General features: G+C 47.8%; 1 protein-coding gene across 2 annotated transcripts in view; it reads left to right on the forward strand.

Moving 5' to 3' along the window:
* LOC138468319 (exportin-5-like) overlaps positions 1–16,638 on the forward strand; it is a 2,047,117-nt gene that overhangs the window by 775,434 nt on the left and 1,255,045 nt on the right. For both annotated transcript variants that reach the window (XM_069608821.1, XM_069608822.1), the window contains exon 14: positions 13,925–14,050. In XM_069608821.1, the coding sequence (XP_069464922.1) occupies positions 13,925–14,050 (126 nt within the window). The remainder of the gene's footprint in view (positions 1–13,924; positions 14,051–16,638) is intronic.

Here is a 16,638-nt window from a genome sequence, read left to right on the forward strand (position 1 = left end):
ATCGACGATTGATCGTGGATGTCCTACGTAGACGAGATGTCTGGTGCACCTCAATGACAGAGTTGGGTTATACAAAGAGGACTCAGTGACGACTATAGGCACGGGTGTCAGCATTGGCGTGGACGGTCGGCACTCTACCACGGCTGGATCTCCACTCGTTGGCGTCTTGGTGGACTTCAGGTGGCAGGAAACCCACCAGTGGATTCTCCGACCTTGACTTCCTCTGGCGAGACAAAGTGGTTGATGGTGATGGCAAGGGAGTCCTTGGTTTAAATGCTCTTAGGCAATGGTGGAGCATTTCGGCTCCGGACGTTGAGCAGCACGGCTTCAAGCTGTCCTCGCTACTGGGAAACACGACTCAACAGGCTTCCAGCAGTCACGGAAATCCTCCGAACCCTGGTCGACGTGATGAACGTCAACGACCTTGATGTCCTGGTGCTTTACTTCATTGTTTCTTGGCGGACCCTGTCTCCGGTCGACAGCCTTTTGTCACTGACTTCCAGGGTGCCTTGATGATCAGCTTCTGCACGATGGCCCCTCGTAGCTCGGGGAGAGGACTCCTAAACAGGTCCTCTCTTGGATCAGTCCTTGACAGACACGACAGCTTTCGGATTTCGTCGACTGAGAGCAGCAGCAAACCACCTTCTTCCAGCTGGGCTTCAAGGATAAGCAGCTTCCAAAAATGTTGGTAATTGAGAGGTCTGGATTGGAACCACTATAATGTATGACCACGTATGTCCACACCATGGAAATGTTACGCCCCTGAAGAAGTTCCTGAACTAATATGAACATTTGTAGGAAAGAAACATGTAGGGTTTATGCTAACACTAATATTAAGTGTCTTGAGTGGTATCAATAATCACACTTGTTGCTAACAAGGCATGAATTATTAGATGCAATAACCATAGTCGCATCAGAATCGAGTACTCTACATATCGTTTTCCTTTTCCTTCTGTATTTGTGTGGTTGAAAAAATTTAACTAGGATTCTGAACTGACAGACTATTGGTGTACAAAATTGTCAATTGCATTGTGTGTTGTAAATAGGTGTTTTATTACTGTATTAACTTTGTATTTTGCACAGCCAGACACCGTTAAGGTGTCTACCACACCATATTTCTGAATGCACGTGTCACTTTGGGATATTTTATAATGACCTGTTATGATGTTTTATTTGTTTTTTGATGACTGTGTATTAAAGGTGCTATTAATTGTAATCAGTTGAAGTGCACTTTGGATGAATTCTCCATGCATGTCTACTCAACTGCTTTGTTGTTTAGTAACCATAAGTGACTTACATACTTAAAGACTGGCGAGGTACCTCTCCAAATCTTATGAGAAAGGGAGTTTGTTGTGTTAAGGTTAGATATTTGTATCAGGTTTACTCCCTCCTCTCTGATACGTGATATCCCTCTATTTTGAATCGGTAATTGAGAGGTCCCCAGATATACAGATCTGTCCCTCATTCACACTGCTGAGCCAAGCTCAGTCAGAAGGGCATTCATGCAGGCATGCAGCCAATCAGGCTCACAGTGCATTCAGGCCATTCACTTCCATCCAGACCCATAACAAGGAATGTGGATTGGGGCAAGCACCCAGCCTTTCAGCACACCACACTGCATTCTTGTCAGTTTCAGGCAGGGCTGTCTTATTCTTTTTGTCACACACACAGATACCAGACACCCATAAAATGGAGTGCATATTGGTCACACACTCCATTCACCCAGGTCCCACCCTAAGGGTGTACCCACAACATATAAGTCACTGGGAAGGCTCCAGCCAATCTGGCCTGGACTTCCCCACAATACCAGCCAGTAGGGGGAAGGGACCGTGTCAGGGCTCCCAGGACTTTGGGAAAACAAGGTAACCAGTAATGGAAACCAAGAGGCCACAGGGGCCATCTTGCCTTCTATCGGGAATCCACTGATTCCTATGGCAGGGCCTGGCTATCCCAAAATGGAGGATACTCAGAGCACCTGTCAAATTCAGCATGGAACTGCCACCAGCCCATACCCTGCTTTGTGGGCCACACACAGGTGCCCAAAAACGTACACTAGGGGTGCAGGGTTGTACCTCCCAGGGGTGCCATAAGGGTATCCCAAGGGTCTCTGTTCACCACGACCAAAAAGAGGAAGAGCTGCACTGCCGGGAGTTCCAACTGGACTCCTGAGCAGAAGAAAACAACACAGACCACGCATGATAAAGGAGTACAGGACAAGGATATGGAGTCCCTGTCCCTCCAATGCATTTCCAGCATCACAGTGGCCGTCGTCGGCGCTCCCAGCGGGGCACGCAGGCCCAGAAGCAAGATTGTCACAATAGGTACAGGTATGAGAAACCTGTACAAACTCTCATTGCATTCAAATTATTCTTAGATATTCATCACAATACCTTCACTTAAGAATGAATTAAAAAAAAAAGTTTTCGCAATTATTTCTTGTTTTATTCTTATTGCTTTCTTTTTTTGAAATCATATAAAAGAGTGTACAATTATGACAATCATTAAAACATTCATGAAAGACATACCATAAACTCTGTTAGAACAATTTCATCTTATTGACCTAGCACCATATTGTAATCGCACATACCGACTCATCCAAACCAATTACATACATACCCATTCACAAACCAATCATACCTGTGCAAAAAACTTGCAATTAAACAATGTCTAAAAACCAAAAAGGTCCAACCGATAGACCTATGATGCAGCGGGATATTTTGTCAACTGTTGATGCATCAATGTTCTAATGTATCTGGCATATATTATCAATTTTATTCTGATTAAATTGCTACAGTTATTTTTATAACCAAAAAAGAACAATTGAGATCCTAAAACAAGGAACTTGTGGTGTTGTAATGTCTGCTCGAGTTTCGGGCATGGTCTTGGGTGTACTTTCTCTACCCATGCCCTCGTCAGAACATAAACAAGTATCTTCGTCGGATCAGGATAGTAGGTGTTGAATCTATTTGGAAGATAGGTGTCTTGTCTGTATCTTCCATGGTCCAAATCTGAACGGCTTTCTTGACAGTACTCATTTTAAGGCATCCATCAATCAGACGGAGAGTAGATGTCTTTATTTGTCAATCGCAGTTGATAAAGGGTCGCTCTTACATTTAAGTGGTTCCACATGTCCCTTCTTTGTTGTATCCTGGTAATGCTCAGAGGTTGGATTTACGGAATTCAAAAGATCAATTTAGGTCCCAGAACACGTGTGCCGTAGACTGCTGGCGGACCCAGATAGATGCTGAACGTCAGCTGTTAATTTGAAAACACGTGTCACTATTCTTCCATTTTCCTCGTGCTGCCTCCGCGTCCACACACTTGGGATCAGTCCTGCCCGATGGGAGATAGCAAGATTAAAGCAGCCAGGATGTCGGGTCCCCACCCATGCACCCTGGTGGGAGGCCGGCTGGCGGGCTTCGTCAGCGAGTGGGAAAAGATCTCCACCGACGGATGGGTGCTGGACGCTCTCGCCAACGGACACACTCTGGGATGCCAACAAAAGTGTCTGTGGATGCCGCCGGTGGCCCGGCAGGAGCAGCACATGCCCCAGCTCCTGCAGGAGGTATCGGCCATGATAACAAAAGGGGCGATGAGAGCTGGTTCCAAAGCGGCCCCGGGGTTCCAGAGTCTACTCCAGATACTTCTTGGTAAAGAAGACTGGGGGCTGGAGGCCCATTCTAGACCTGTGGCACCTCAACAAATAACTCAAGTCCCAGAAATTCAGGATGGTCATGTTGCAGCATGTGCTTGGCCCACTGGAGGAAGGAGACTTCCTGACGTCGCTGGATCTGGAGGACTCTTACTTCCATGTCCGCAACATCAGAAATTCCTGCGCTTCGTAGTGCAGGGAAAGCACCATCAATTCAAGGCCCTCCCCTTCAGGCCATCTGCGTTTACAGGGGATACACATGGAACTGGTTGTCGAACACACAGAGAGGACTGTCCTGCGTCTGACAGATCTGGGCTTCTCCGTCAACTATCCAAATGCCTGCTGGATACCATCTTAGAACGCATTGTTCCTGGGGGCCAGACTCAACATAGTCACCTACCTGGCGGCTCCCTCGGGCGAGCAGATGGCGTCCCTGCTAGATAAGGTGCAATGGCTATAGACACTGTAGACCGCCATGGTGTGGACCATCAAGTCTCTGCTCGGCATGATGTTGTGCATTTACCTGATCCAACTCTGCCAGCTGCGGATGTGACCCCTTCAGGAATTCCTGGATGCTGGGTGGATTCAAGTGTGTGGAAGCTTTGCAGACAAGGTTACTCTCGACAAAGAGTTCCGTCGAGCAATAAGGTGGTGGGTAGTGCACTCCAATATCTCCGGGGGCATGGTTTTCCAGAGCCCCGATACCAGGAGACGATCACCACAAACGCTTCCCTCGAGGGCAGGGGAGCCCAAACCGGACGTCTCCATGCCAGAGGCCTGTGGCTGCCAGAGGAGAGGGATCTCCATATCAATGTCCTGGAGCTGCAGTGTTCTGGGCTCTCAAGTCGTTCCTTCCGTCCCTCAAGGGCAAGGTAGTGAGGGTCTTCACAGACAATAACACCACAATTTTCTACATCAGGAAGCAGGGGTGAGGCAGAACCCCAGCGTTCTCCAGAGAGGTGCAGGACTTGTGGCACTCATTCCTTTCCACCTGGCGGGAGTCAAGAACACGATTGCTGACTCCCTCAGCAGGGAGCAGCGCTCTTGCCACGATTGGGAGCTTCGACAGGATCAAGTGGACAGCCTCTTCCTCAAATGGAGCAGTCCCCGGATCGGTCTGTTTGCGACAGCGACGATTTCCAAATGCCTGTGGGGAAGGCCTGTTCCTGTGCGCGTTCTCTCCGTTGCAGATTTGGTACCCGGACCTTCTCAGCCTGTCAACGCCACCTCCAGTCCATCTTCCAGTGGTCGCGGATCTGCTCACCAGAGAAGGAGGTGCAATCTTGCATCACAACCCAGGATCGCTGAACCTAAAGGCTTGGCTCCTGCAGCCTTAATGTTTACAGGGTACGAGTTGCTGGCGGACTGCAGGGAGGTCCTTGCCATGGCCAGAGCGTCGTCGACTCTTAAGGCTACGAGCACAAGAGGAAGCATTTGGCTACATGGTGCCGGTCACCGAAGATCAACCCTCTGAGGGTCAGGGCTCCACATATTCTTCAGTATTTGTTGTTCTTGGCCAAGGCGAGGCTGGCGCACACCTCTATCAAGGTGCATCTGGTGGCTTTCGCCTGCTACACCAGGTATTCAGGACGGTCTTCTCTTTGGTCCCACCGTCTCGTCAACGAGTTCCTCAAAGGACCTTGATCGTTCCCCCCGGTGAAGGCGCCTGCCCCGGCGTGGGAACTGAACATGGTACTGACGAGGCTCATGGGGGGGGGCCCTTTAAGCCTGTGCATCAGGCCCCTCTTAAGTTCCTCTTGTGGAAACGGCTTTCCTCGTGGCCATCACCTCTGCCAAGAGGATAGGTGAGATCCAGGCCCTATCCTGCAAACAACCATATCTGACTTTTCACGACACGATGGTGGTGCTGCGGATGCACCCCTTCTTCATGCCAAAGGTTCTGTCGTAATTCCACCTCAACAAGCCTTTGGTGTTGCCTTTGTTCTTTCCGAAACCTTTGTCGCCGGCTGAAAGGACCTTGCACTCGCTGGATGTGGCTTGTGCTCTAAAGTTCTATGTGGCATGCACAAAGAGTTTCCGGAAGATGTCTCAACTATTTGTGAAGTTTGGTCCTGTGAACCATGGAAAAACCTTTCCAAGGCTTCCATCTCCAGGTGGCTCTCCGGCTGCATCACACACTGTCATCGGTTGGCAAAGCGACCGCTGCCCGGCTGTCCGAGAGCCCATTCCACCAGAGCGATTGCGGCGACAACGCCGTTCCTGTTTGGTGTGGCCCTGCTGGACATCTGTAGGGCTGCTGCGCGGAGGTCCACGCACACCTACCTTCACAAGATTATACTATGCATTCCAGGGAGGAGTCCAGGGTCGGCCAAGCAGTTCTACGCAACCTGTTTGCTTGAAGGTGAGCCTGTTCCAGAGGTAAGAGTAATTGCTTCTGTTGAGCCTTGCCACCTCCCGTGGTTGTGTAATGTTGTACTGCTATGTATTCTTTATTCATGAGCATGCAAATCCATGTCAGACCCCATGCTGGAGAAGGAACAAGTTACTTACCTGTAACTATTGTTCTCTAGCATGGGTCTGGCATGGATTCACATGCAAACCCTCCCGCTGTCCTCTCTGCGGCTCTTCTTGGTCATACTGCCATTTCACGTGATTACCAAATCTGAAGATGGCTTCCATAGGAGAATCTTAGGGAGCGGGCAATCATTGGCTGGGGGCAGTATGACCCAGAGCTCAGTGATTGGTTTAGAGGAGAAAGACCGTTTGTAAGTGAAACTGTTTTTTCTTTTACCAAGGATTCCCGGCCTGATAGGGAATATTCATGAGCATGTGAATCCATGCCAGACCCATGCTGGAGAACATTAGTTACAGGTAAGTAACTTGTTCCTTGTGAGTGAAATCATGCTTCCTCCAGAAGATTCTCAGACTTGTAGCTCTCCCAAAAAATCTTTCCCACGTATTCCTCATTTATGATAATAGTATCGCCAGATTTGCTGCTTCGGAAAACAATTCGGCAGAGGGTGCTGTGCACGAGGTTGTGGCGTTGATGTCCCACGAAGGCTGCTGTGCTGTGTTGACGTCACTCGTTGTACAAATAGCTCGTGCCACCCCCGTTGGCTTCAGTTCGGTTTCTTTCTGAGCTTTTGTTTCAAGACAAAGCGCGATTCATGTTTTCTTCAGAGAAAATGTCCTCTTCTTCCACTCATTCGACCCATAAATCGGGGTTCAAAAAGTGTCATGACTATGGGACAAAAATGTCTATCACAGACCCACACCGCGTTTGCGTTTGATGTCTGGGTAAAGACTATCAAACCGACTGCGGCTCCTGCCAATCCATGACTGAAAAGGCTCTTCGCGAACAAAAAGGTAAATTGGCAGCAGGGCGGGAAGCTTCAAAGGGCTCTTCGAAGAAATATTTTAAAAAATGAGGAGTCCAAAGGCTCCACTCGACATAAACACATGAAGAGGTCTTGTTCGAGAAGTCACTCGAGACATTCTTCGACGACTTCTTCCAAGAAGTCGAAGAAGAGACGTCGCAGGTCTCCCTCTTCGTCATCGGACACCTCCACTGAGATGATTCGATGCCCAACTAGGTCGGATTCCCTCAGCAATTGGAATGCTTTCAGGGTGGAAATCCGGCCTTGACCCCTTCAAAAGATCCTCGCAAGAGTCAGACCCCGGTCGCTCCCTTGTACGACGCCGGCAGGTCAGGAACTACTTCGGCAAGTACTAAATTGAAGTCTCGACAACCTCAACCTGACACCAAGAAGTCGAAGGCTTCGACCCGGGACTCAATTCGATCCCCAGTTCCGTCGAAGAAGCTTAGAACGTTGAGTTTATCGGCGACTTCATCAGCACCGATCAATTCGTCGCCGAAGTCAAAGGCACCTTCATCGAAGAAACCGTTGAAGCCCTCGACGTTTCCTTTGGATCCTTAGAGGCAAATTCCAGTACAGGAAAAATGTTACAGGCCTGTTTCGAAATCTCACTTTTATAAGTCAATGTCCTGTATTTTTGAAGCGGAAAGTGCCTCTGAGGAAGATATTTCTCCATTAGGACTCGTATATGGCTCTAGGGAAGTGCTTGAGGAATTAATTGACCCAGAGTCAAGATTAAAAGACCTCTGTGACTTCCTACACACGTCACCAGAGTTGGAGTTTACAAAACCTGACCCTACAGAACATGCTGATTCGGGGTACAGGAACCTTATGAACAAGTTGACTGAATTCATGGGTTGGAGCAGGGCCTCGCCAACCTTCGAGCAGGATGATATGACAGAGATCCTGACTCAAGGTCCACAAAAAGACCTAGTTCTTCCCTTCCATAGGGCTTTTCAAAGGAAGGTAGAGGCTAACTGGGAGACTTCTGAATCCAGTTCTGCTATTGACAGGAACTTCACCAGAAAATATAAGCCATCTTCTAGTGACCCTGATTACCTCAGGAAACACCCTACACCTGAGAGCCTGGTGATCCAGGCTGGGACTTCTTCCGGACAATCGACCTATCCCTCTATCCCCCCAGATAGAGATAAGAAAGTGGATGCTTGGACCCGCGAGGTGTTTACTTCGGGCAGTATGGCTCTAAAATCCACAAATGTCACCTGTACCCCTAGCTAGGTTTACCCATACCTTGTGGGACTGTATTAAAGGGGAGACTGAACATATTCCAGAAGGCGAAGAAAGGCAAGGCTTTCTGAATATAAATAATGATGGCAAGGAGGCGATGGGGGGAATGTCTCGAAGCAGGATCTGGATACTGCTGACAGCGTCAGCAGATCCATGGCTGCAAGCATGGTACTGCGCCGATTTGCGTGTTTGAGAAAGTCGGAATTTGTACTGGACGTGCAGGCCAGGCTTCTCAACATGCCTTTCGATGGCTCGAGGTTTTTCGGCAGCAAGTAGACTAAAGTTTGGAGAAGCTGCAGACCTCCAGGGCGGCGGCTAAGTCCCTTAGCGCCTCCATTCGGCAACCCCAGCAACCTTATTCAGGCTCATCTTCCTGGAGAGGTTGTTCTTTTCGTTACTACTCCTCCTTTGGTAGAGGAAAAGGACAGGCTGTACAGAAAGGACAAAGAAAATTCCCTCGTGGTGGACGAGGTAAAAGTGCTAAATCAGCCTAAGCAGTGGCATCTTTACTCTCAGCTGCTGATGCAGCCACCTCTAAGCCACTCTGAGGCCTTAACCCACAAGACCCAGGTGGGAGGCAGGATTTCTCAGCATCTGAACGAATGGCGGGGCTTTACTTCAGATGCTTGGGCACTGGAAACGTTATTCCAAGGTTACTGCCTTCCTTTTCTAAAGAGGCCTCGAGATCATCCACCGGTACACAGCTCTGTCAAAATTCCAGATCTGCTCCTTGCGCAGGAGATTTTAACCCTGCTAGAGAAAGGTGAAATAGAACACGTGCCTGTAGCGGAGAGGAACAAGGGCTGGTATTCCTCTTATTTTCTCATCCCAAAGAAAGACAGATGACTGAGACCCATCTTGGACTTCAGAAGCTTGAACATGTTCCTCAGGAAGGACAAGTTCAAGATGGTCACACTTTCTCAGATCCTTCAGGCTCTCCAACTCCAAGACTGGTTGGTATCATTGGAACTTCAGGATGCTTACTTTCATGTGCCAATCTATCTCAAGCACAGAAGGTACCTGAGGTTCGCGGTTGGCGGCTCGCACTATCAGTTTTGACTTTGCCATTCTGGCTGACCTCCACCCGAGGGTTTTCACCAAACTGAGGGCGTTATTGGCAGCGAGTCTCAAGAGGGGGGGAATTCACGTCTACCCCTACCTGGACGATTGGTAAATCAGGGCTTGTTCACCCAAACAAGCCCAAGAACATCTGAAGATCACCTGTCACATCCTCCACCAACTGGGCTTCTCCCTCAATTACAAGAAGTCCCATGTACCTTTCCAAAAGCTCCAGTTCATCGGAGCGGTCTTGGATACTGCCTCTGGGAAAGCCTTGCCTCCTGCGGTGAGAGCTCAACACATTCTGCAGATGATAACAAAGTTCCAAAAGGCTCCGCATCTAGCGGCCTACGATTTTCTGAGATTGCTCGGCCTCATGGCATCCTGCATTTTCTGGTGCCAGAGACCAGATTGAAATGAGATCCCTACAATGGGCCTTCAGGACTCAATGGTCCCAATTTTCAGGGAATAGGTCAGATCTGCTGCAACTTCCGAGCAGAGTGGCTCAAGACCTGCTATGGTGGGCTTGCATGGACAATAATCTGAAGGGATTATCTTTTTGGCACCCATGGCCTTAGATAACTGTAGTGTCGGACGCCTCACTCACGGGGTGGGGAGCCCACGCCAACGATCTGACAGTTGGTCTCCCTCGGAGTGCAAACTACACATCAACCTTTTAGAGCTGAGGGCAATCAAACTAGCTCTGAAAGCCTTTCTGTCCTCTGTACGTGGAAAGAATGCCTGATAATGACGGACAACATGGTGGCCATGTACTACCTCAACAAGAGAGGAGTCGTAGGGTCACTACCACTGTGCAGAGAGGCAATGCAGCTCTGGTTCTGGGCAATACAAGAAGGAATCCTGTCGGCAGGTCACCTAGCCGGAGAGAAAAATACAGCGGCAGACGCTGTGAGCAGGCAGAGCACAGTCTCCCATGAGTGGGAACTAGCTCAGGAATTCCTTCAGGAGATCTTCACCTTTGGGTAGGGCCTCAAGTAGATCTGTTCGCCACCGAGGTGAATCAGAATGCTACGTACTGGCTGGAAACGTGTGCCTTAAGGTCTCTGGGCACATTCACTCGGAGGACTGGCTGCCACCTCTACACAGCAGAGAGGAATCTCTGTTTTGGACTTTTTCCTGGCAGCTACGTGTGCCTTGCTGCAAATGTTAGCCAAATATACTTCTTGGATTCCCAGTCAGGGCAGGGCGCTTGTTTTGGTATGGCAGTATTCCAGAGTTTTCTTGTATAGGTGGTGTCCTTGCTCTCCTCACTCCTCCAAGTTTACATGCTTCTATGAGAGTTTGATCATAGATGAGGATTCTGTGGGAGCAAATAATCCATTAGAACAGTGGTCTTCAAACTTTTTTGGCCAGGGCCCCCCTGAGCAAAATTTGGGCAGGTCGGGACCCCCCAGAAATGCCAAATGGACAGTATATATTGCGCGCCGTCACCTGCTCCCATCAAAGTCGCTGGGCTCCCTCATCCCACTCCTACCCAGTCGCTGGTCTCTCCCCACCCCATCACACACCCAGGGCTCTCCCCACTCTGCTCCCATCACTATCCCATGGTTCCCGCCCATTGTGCTCCCACCATAGTCCCTCGGTTCCCCCATCCCGTTCCCAACACAGTCTGAGGGCCAGTGGCGGCTGGTGAATCTTTTTTAAGTGGAGGGGCATTAAGGGGAGGTTCGGGGGGGTTTCCCCCTGTGAATTTTTTTTTAAATAATAGGTTAAAATGTTGCATTGTAGAGCATACTTTTAACAAAAAATGGGTAAATAGCCAAACAGTTTGCAATTGTTGCTGGGAGTCCAGGGGGCAGGCATTGATATTTTATTTCTATCGCGCTCGTACACAAGTGTTTCAGAGCGTGACAAGGCAAGGGAGGGGAACAGAGGAGAATAAAACAGCGATCTTACTAGGCCCAGTGACATTGAGAACGCGCAAGTGTGAGGGGAAAAGTGCATGGAAGGGGGGAGAAGTGGAAAGTGCGAAGCAGAGGAGAAACAGATCAATAACAATAAATAATAAATAAAGGCAACAAACAGTGGTAGTGCTGCCAGCAATTTGCAAGTGCTACGTTTAAGGCAGCAGACAGGGTAGGTCTGATAAGTGCAGGAAGAAAGATGGTTCTCCTCAAGTTTTAGAGTGGCAGGGCGCTGTTCCAGAGGGAGGCCCCAGCCGAAGACGGAGATCTACCCCCAGCTTGTTTCTTTGATAAACGACTGACCCTGAGGGAGTTGGAGGTAGAGGAGTGAAGAGCTCGAGAGGGGAGGTATTTGCGGAGGAATAGCTGAAGGTATTTTGGACCGAGGCCCCAGAAAGCCTTGCGGACAAGGCAGAGGGTTTTGAATGATAGATGTCCGGTAAAAAGATATCATCCCTGTCCCCTGGGCCCCACTGGTCCTAACACAATGAACATGATTATGTGTATATGCAAGGCGCTGCACATTCATACAGCAATCACTCTATCATTCACATGAGCATCCATCACCATACACTCACTCATAACGCATCCATACACATGTTTAAATAAAAACAATGAACATAAACGTACCTTCTGCATTGGCCTGTGTGTGGGTGCTGCTCCAGCTGCTCTGTCCGTATGTGCGAGGAGGCGCAGGAGCTCCCCTCGGACATACAGACATGCAGTGCCCCAGCCAGCATTTCCAATGAGCTATGCAATGCTGGCGAAGCAAAACGCCCCAGCACTTGCATGGCTCAGTGAGCATGTGCGGCTGGGGAACTAAACTGAACTGTCAAAGGGAAACAGTGTTTCCCTTTGACAGTTCAGCCAGCCCAGGAGCACTCCATTAGCTGGATAAAGCAGCTGAGGGAGTGCTCACTGTTTCACTGGGCTGGCTCCTTAGCTCCTCCATAATGGGTGAGGGGCCACTATGCAGTTAGTAATGTTGACCATTGTTGCTGAATATATCACAATTTACTTACATTTTAACACAAAGCACCCCTTTGGGTACTATTGAAACAGTGGGCTTCATAACTACTCTGGCGGTAGCTGTGCCGGTAAAACCGGCACGGCTGCCACTGGAGTTGCATCCGGGTCTGGCACCCGCGAATGGGCAATTACTAGGTCATGCCGAGTTAGGCGGACATGAGAATTGCCCTTTCGAAGGTGCCGGTAGATCCCCATTCGAGCCCCATATGGCTCAAATGGGAAGGGGGAGCTCGGATGCACCGGCACCGTTAATAACGGTGCTGGTGCATCCGACGAGCTGAGGTCAGACCTGGGGGGGGCTGTCAAGCACCCACGAGCACAACTCTTACTATGGCGGAACGGTAGCAACGGTGCCGGTAGCTTACCAGCACCGTTGTTACTGGTCCGCCATAGTAGTAATGAGGCCCAGTCTGTGACTAAAGGAATGAATATCCATTTACAACTGTGGGCCACTTTTTCATTGTTGCCTGAGACAGTTTCATGCTTCAGCCTGCCCATGTGGGCCACCCCTGCCCATTTCTTCCAATCTAAAAAGAAAAAATCTTTTTTCATGCTGAGCTCTCAGGGCCCCCCTGGGATGCACCCGCGGACCCCTAGGGGGTCGCGACCCACAGTTTGAATACCACTGCATTAGAAGAACAAATGATTTACCTTTGGTAATGTTCTTTCTGATGGGTGTTCATTTCACAGACTCCTCATCGCACATCCATCCTGCCCCTCGGGCGATTGCTAGTCCCTTTTTAGGTCCTGCAGTCACTCAGCATCAGAGTGGTAGAGAAAAGGAGGGAACTGAGGTCATGGGGCCCGGCACCTCGATATACTCACTCCGACGTCATGTCAGGCATAGAAGTGTAGAGCGCAGTCAAAGCAGAACCGTGCTGCAGCCCCTCGTGGCGGAAAATGTTTCCGAAGAGCAGCTGCACTGGGAGATGGATAGGACTGATGAGGAATCCATGGGAGTAACATCCATCAGAAATAACATTTACAGAGAAACAGTCATTCATTTTGTTCTTCTGTTGCCTCACTTCTCTCCTGAGAACACACTACCATATATGAGATGCAGGGTGCTTGAAGGAATTCAAAGTTTTGCTAAATCGGGTTGGAGATTTTGGAGCATTACCTCAAGCCTAATGAAATACCTACTGACAAACAGCCATGTTAAGAAATAGCATTGTAGGCAAACCGGTCTTTAGCCCTTTTAATGGTTTGTAGTATTTGTGTATTTTGTTCCTTATCACTTGTTACAGCGAGTCTGCATTCTCAAAGCTAGCTTGATGATGTGCGATTTTCTAAAGTCTAAGAACCCAGGTATTGCAACTATGTAGCCATAGATGTTGCACTCATTTAGAACTTTCATTAGCATTCCCAGCACTAGACAGCTCTGTATGATTTATGAGTAGGGCATTTCAAAAACATTCATGTTCCTTGTGTTGCTGATGTCACTGAAGAAGGTAATAAACCATGCAGGACCGTGACTAGAGGGAGTACAGTTTACGGTACAAGAACCTTGTGAATAAATAACATGTCACCAAAAATACCAAGTTATTACACACAACCTATACTGTTGTTCACCAGCATGGGTATTTTGATAACTGCGATGCATATTGTCTTGCATGTGGCCTTCCCTTTTTCTGTAGTTTATCCTGAATGCAGCTTTGTGTTTCTTTTTTCAGTTCCAGAATTTCTGTACGCTGAGTACCTGGAGTGCCATTTTGAAACACAACATTTTATCTCACGACCGTCATCTGCAGGCCATTCTGCCAGAGTTTTTATCTGCTATGGTGACAAACATGGAAAAGGTATTCTGCGACCCAGACGTTTCTCTTTAATATATATTAATCAGTTTACTGTTTGCTGGAACACTGTGCACCAATCAAAGTACTGTACATGTAATCCTTGGTTCATCGCATTGATCATTCAACTCGCTACAATGCTTTGTAAAAGGTGCACTTGGTGGAAGAGATGAGGGTGATTTAGGACAAATGAGAGGTTTTGGATGGATGGATGGAATTGAATAATGTTGACCTGGGCCTCAATATTCAGATTCTCAGTACTCCGTCTTTCATAGAGTTTTTCCAATATCCCTTGTTGGGAACCCTTGGACTGTTAGAACTTATGTTTAACATATAAAGGAACTTTCTTTCCTTCATGAATGTTTAGTCCACTGGTAAATCGGTCACATTTGACCCTTGTTTTTCTGACTGCTCGTCCTATTGATATTTTGCTGGCTTTTTTGGTATTGACTTGTTTTTTGCTGAAATGGAAAACATTACAGTTGAGGTCCCTCCAAAAAAAGTCCCTTTATCTTTTAAGTGATAGTACTTGAACAGTTTACAATAATGAACAGTAGATAAAATATTGATAAAATCATGAGGCTTTTAACAAAAGTCAACCGTGAATAGTGGAAATGAAAAAGTGAAAAGTGCCTATTTTGTAGCTACTGCCTAAGAAGGTCCCATTGCTCGCTCATGCTAATAAAGTTAATAGTTAGGTCGACCACACCTTTCACTTTCCAGAGCCACAATTTGCAATAAACCTTCCACATAAGAAGACCTGTCTTTTGAGTGTAACCCTGCTTGATCGAAGACACTGATGCTTAAACTGCCGGATTAAACAGTTCTGAATTCTTTTAGGTATTATTTAAATTGTACATAAATGCATGTGAAGTTGTTTTACTGCACATATTGAACGTCATTTGGGAGCCTGTAAAAAGTGTTCTCCTTCATTAATAGAGGTTTGGCGTGCTGCCCTAAGTAGCCCGTATTTTCTCCAGGACAGGGGTACTACTAAAGTGTGCCAGGGTGCGTACTTCACCCCATAAATGTTAATTTCATAGGCTGGTGGCAGATTTATACTTTATACTTGGCTACCATCTTGGTAGCCGCTTGTTAGCTGAAATTGAAATAAAGTTACTATAAGTCTACTGTGACGAATCGTGGGATTCAGTCACCTCTCCTCATAGGGGAGCCTTTCCTTGTGAGGCTAGGGAGGTGAGCACTATGCAATATTCCCCCTAGGGGTGGCAGTAAGCAGGAAGTCGCAGGGAGAGACTCCCCTTTTGGGGACAAAGACTCCCATTCTGTAGAGGAACTTCCTGAAACCCTTTATCCGGGGCTGACAGTGGCATCAGGGCTTCAGAAAAACAAATCCGAAAAAGCCACTGTTTGTGATTGTGGAATAAGACCTAAGATTCAACTTGAAGAAATATCTGTGAAAATACTGTGAAGAAGGATGAGCGAGTAATACCCATCGCTCAGTGGTTGGAAGGCAACCATACTGTGACGAGGAAGAATGACTGAGCAATGTAGAGTACTCAACTAAAAGAGTAAAGGGACTATAATCCTCCATTTGATAGGACCCAGCTGTCTATCATAAAAAGGAAAGAATGACTACTGTCGGAGGGAAGGGAAACCCTGGAGATTCGTATTTGCAGAGTCATGGAAGCTGACTGGGAGATCCTCCATCCGGAGGAAGTAACTAGCTGGCGTTTCCAGGAAGCAGTGAGAGAGCAGAGAGCCGAAGAGAACCCCAAGCGAAGGACCCAGTGGTGAGCGGTGGCATGACCCATGAGAGGTGGACTGTGCAGTCTCGCAACGTGGCGAAGAAACGGAACAGGTTGGAGTGAAAGCCGGAGCATTCTGTCAAGTCACTATCCTGCGTGCAGGTCCAGTGATGCTCACCCGTGGGAAGCAAGGTAACGTGAATGGCAGTAGATTAGGGAGGGAACACGAAAATAAAGAGTACACATCAGCCTACTCGTCTCAGTGAATGGGCCAATATCAAGAAGAGTGAGAATAATTTGCAGAGTCAGCCTACTCGTCCCAGTCAGTGGCTTAGTACTAATAAGGATGAAACCCAACACAGGAGTCATCTAAATCATCACACTGACCCGAGAAAGGGCCAAGAGAGTGAGAATTATTACAGAACTAAATCAAGATACAAACTGGTCAAGAGGATAAGAGTAACCTTTGGGTCTGCTATACTTACCCCAAAGAGAGATTCAGTAACCAGACAAGGAGGATTCTGACATTAGACATGATGTATGAGGAGCTAAAGAACCAGAGGAATATGGAGAACCAGAATAAAGTACAGAGGGGTTGTACTTCCCTAAGATGGTCAGAGAAAAAGACTTTCAAAGACATTTCAGCAAAACACAGTAAGAGATTCAAAAGCCAAGGAGAAGAAGGTTACAAAGAAAAGAAAAGGGGGAAACTGAGATTTGGAAAATTCCCCTAGAGAAACTGAACAAGTTAATCCAAAGGTTACTAAGAATTATCTAAAAATCTTATACAAAGGCTATACAGTAGTCATGCTCCTGGTGTTTTGGTTGTTTTGTAACAAGTGGTGGAGCCAGGGTAGCTTAATTTTGGGATGGAGGATAGACTGT

Source organism: Ambystoma mexicanum, chromosome 4q, assembly GCF_040938575.1.
Source record: "Ambystoma mexicanum isolate Mex_15411 chromosome 4q, UKY_AmexF1_1, whole genome shotgun sequence".
NCBI lineage: Eukaryota > Metazoa > Chordata > Amphibia > Caudata > Ambystomatidae > Ambystoma > Ambystoma mexicanum.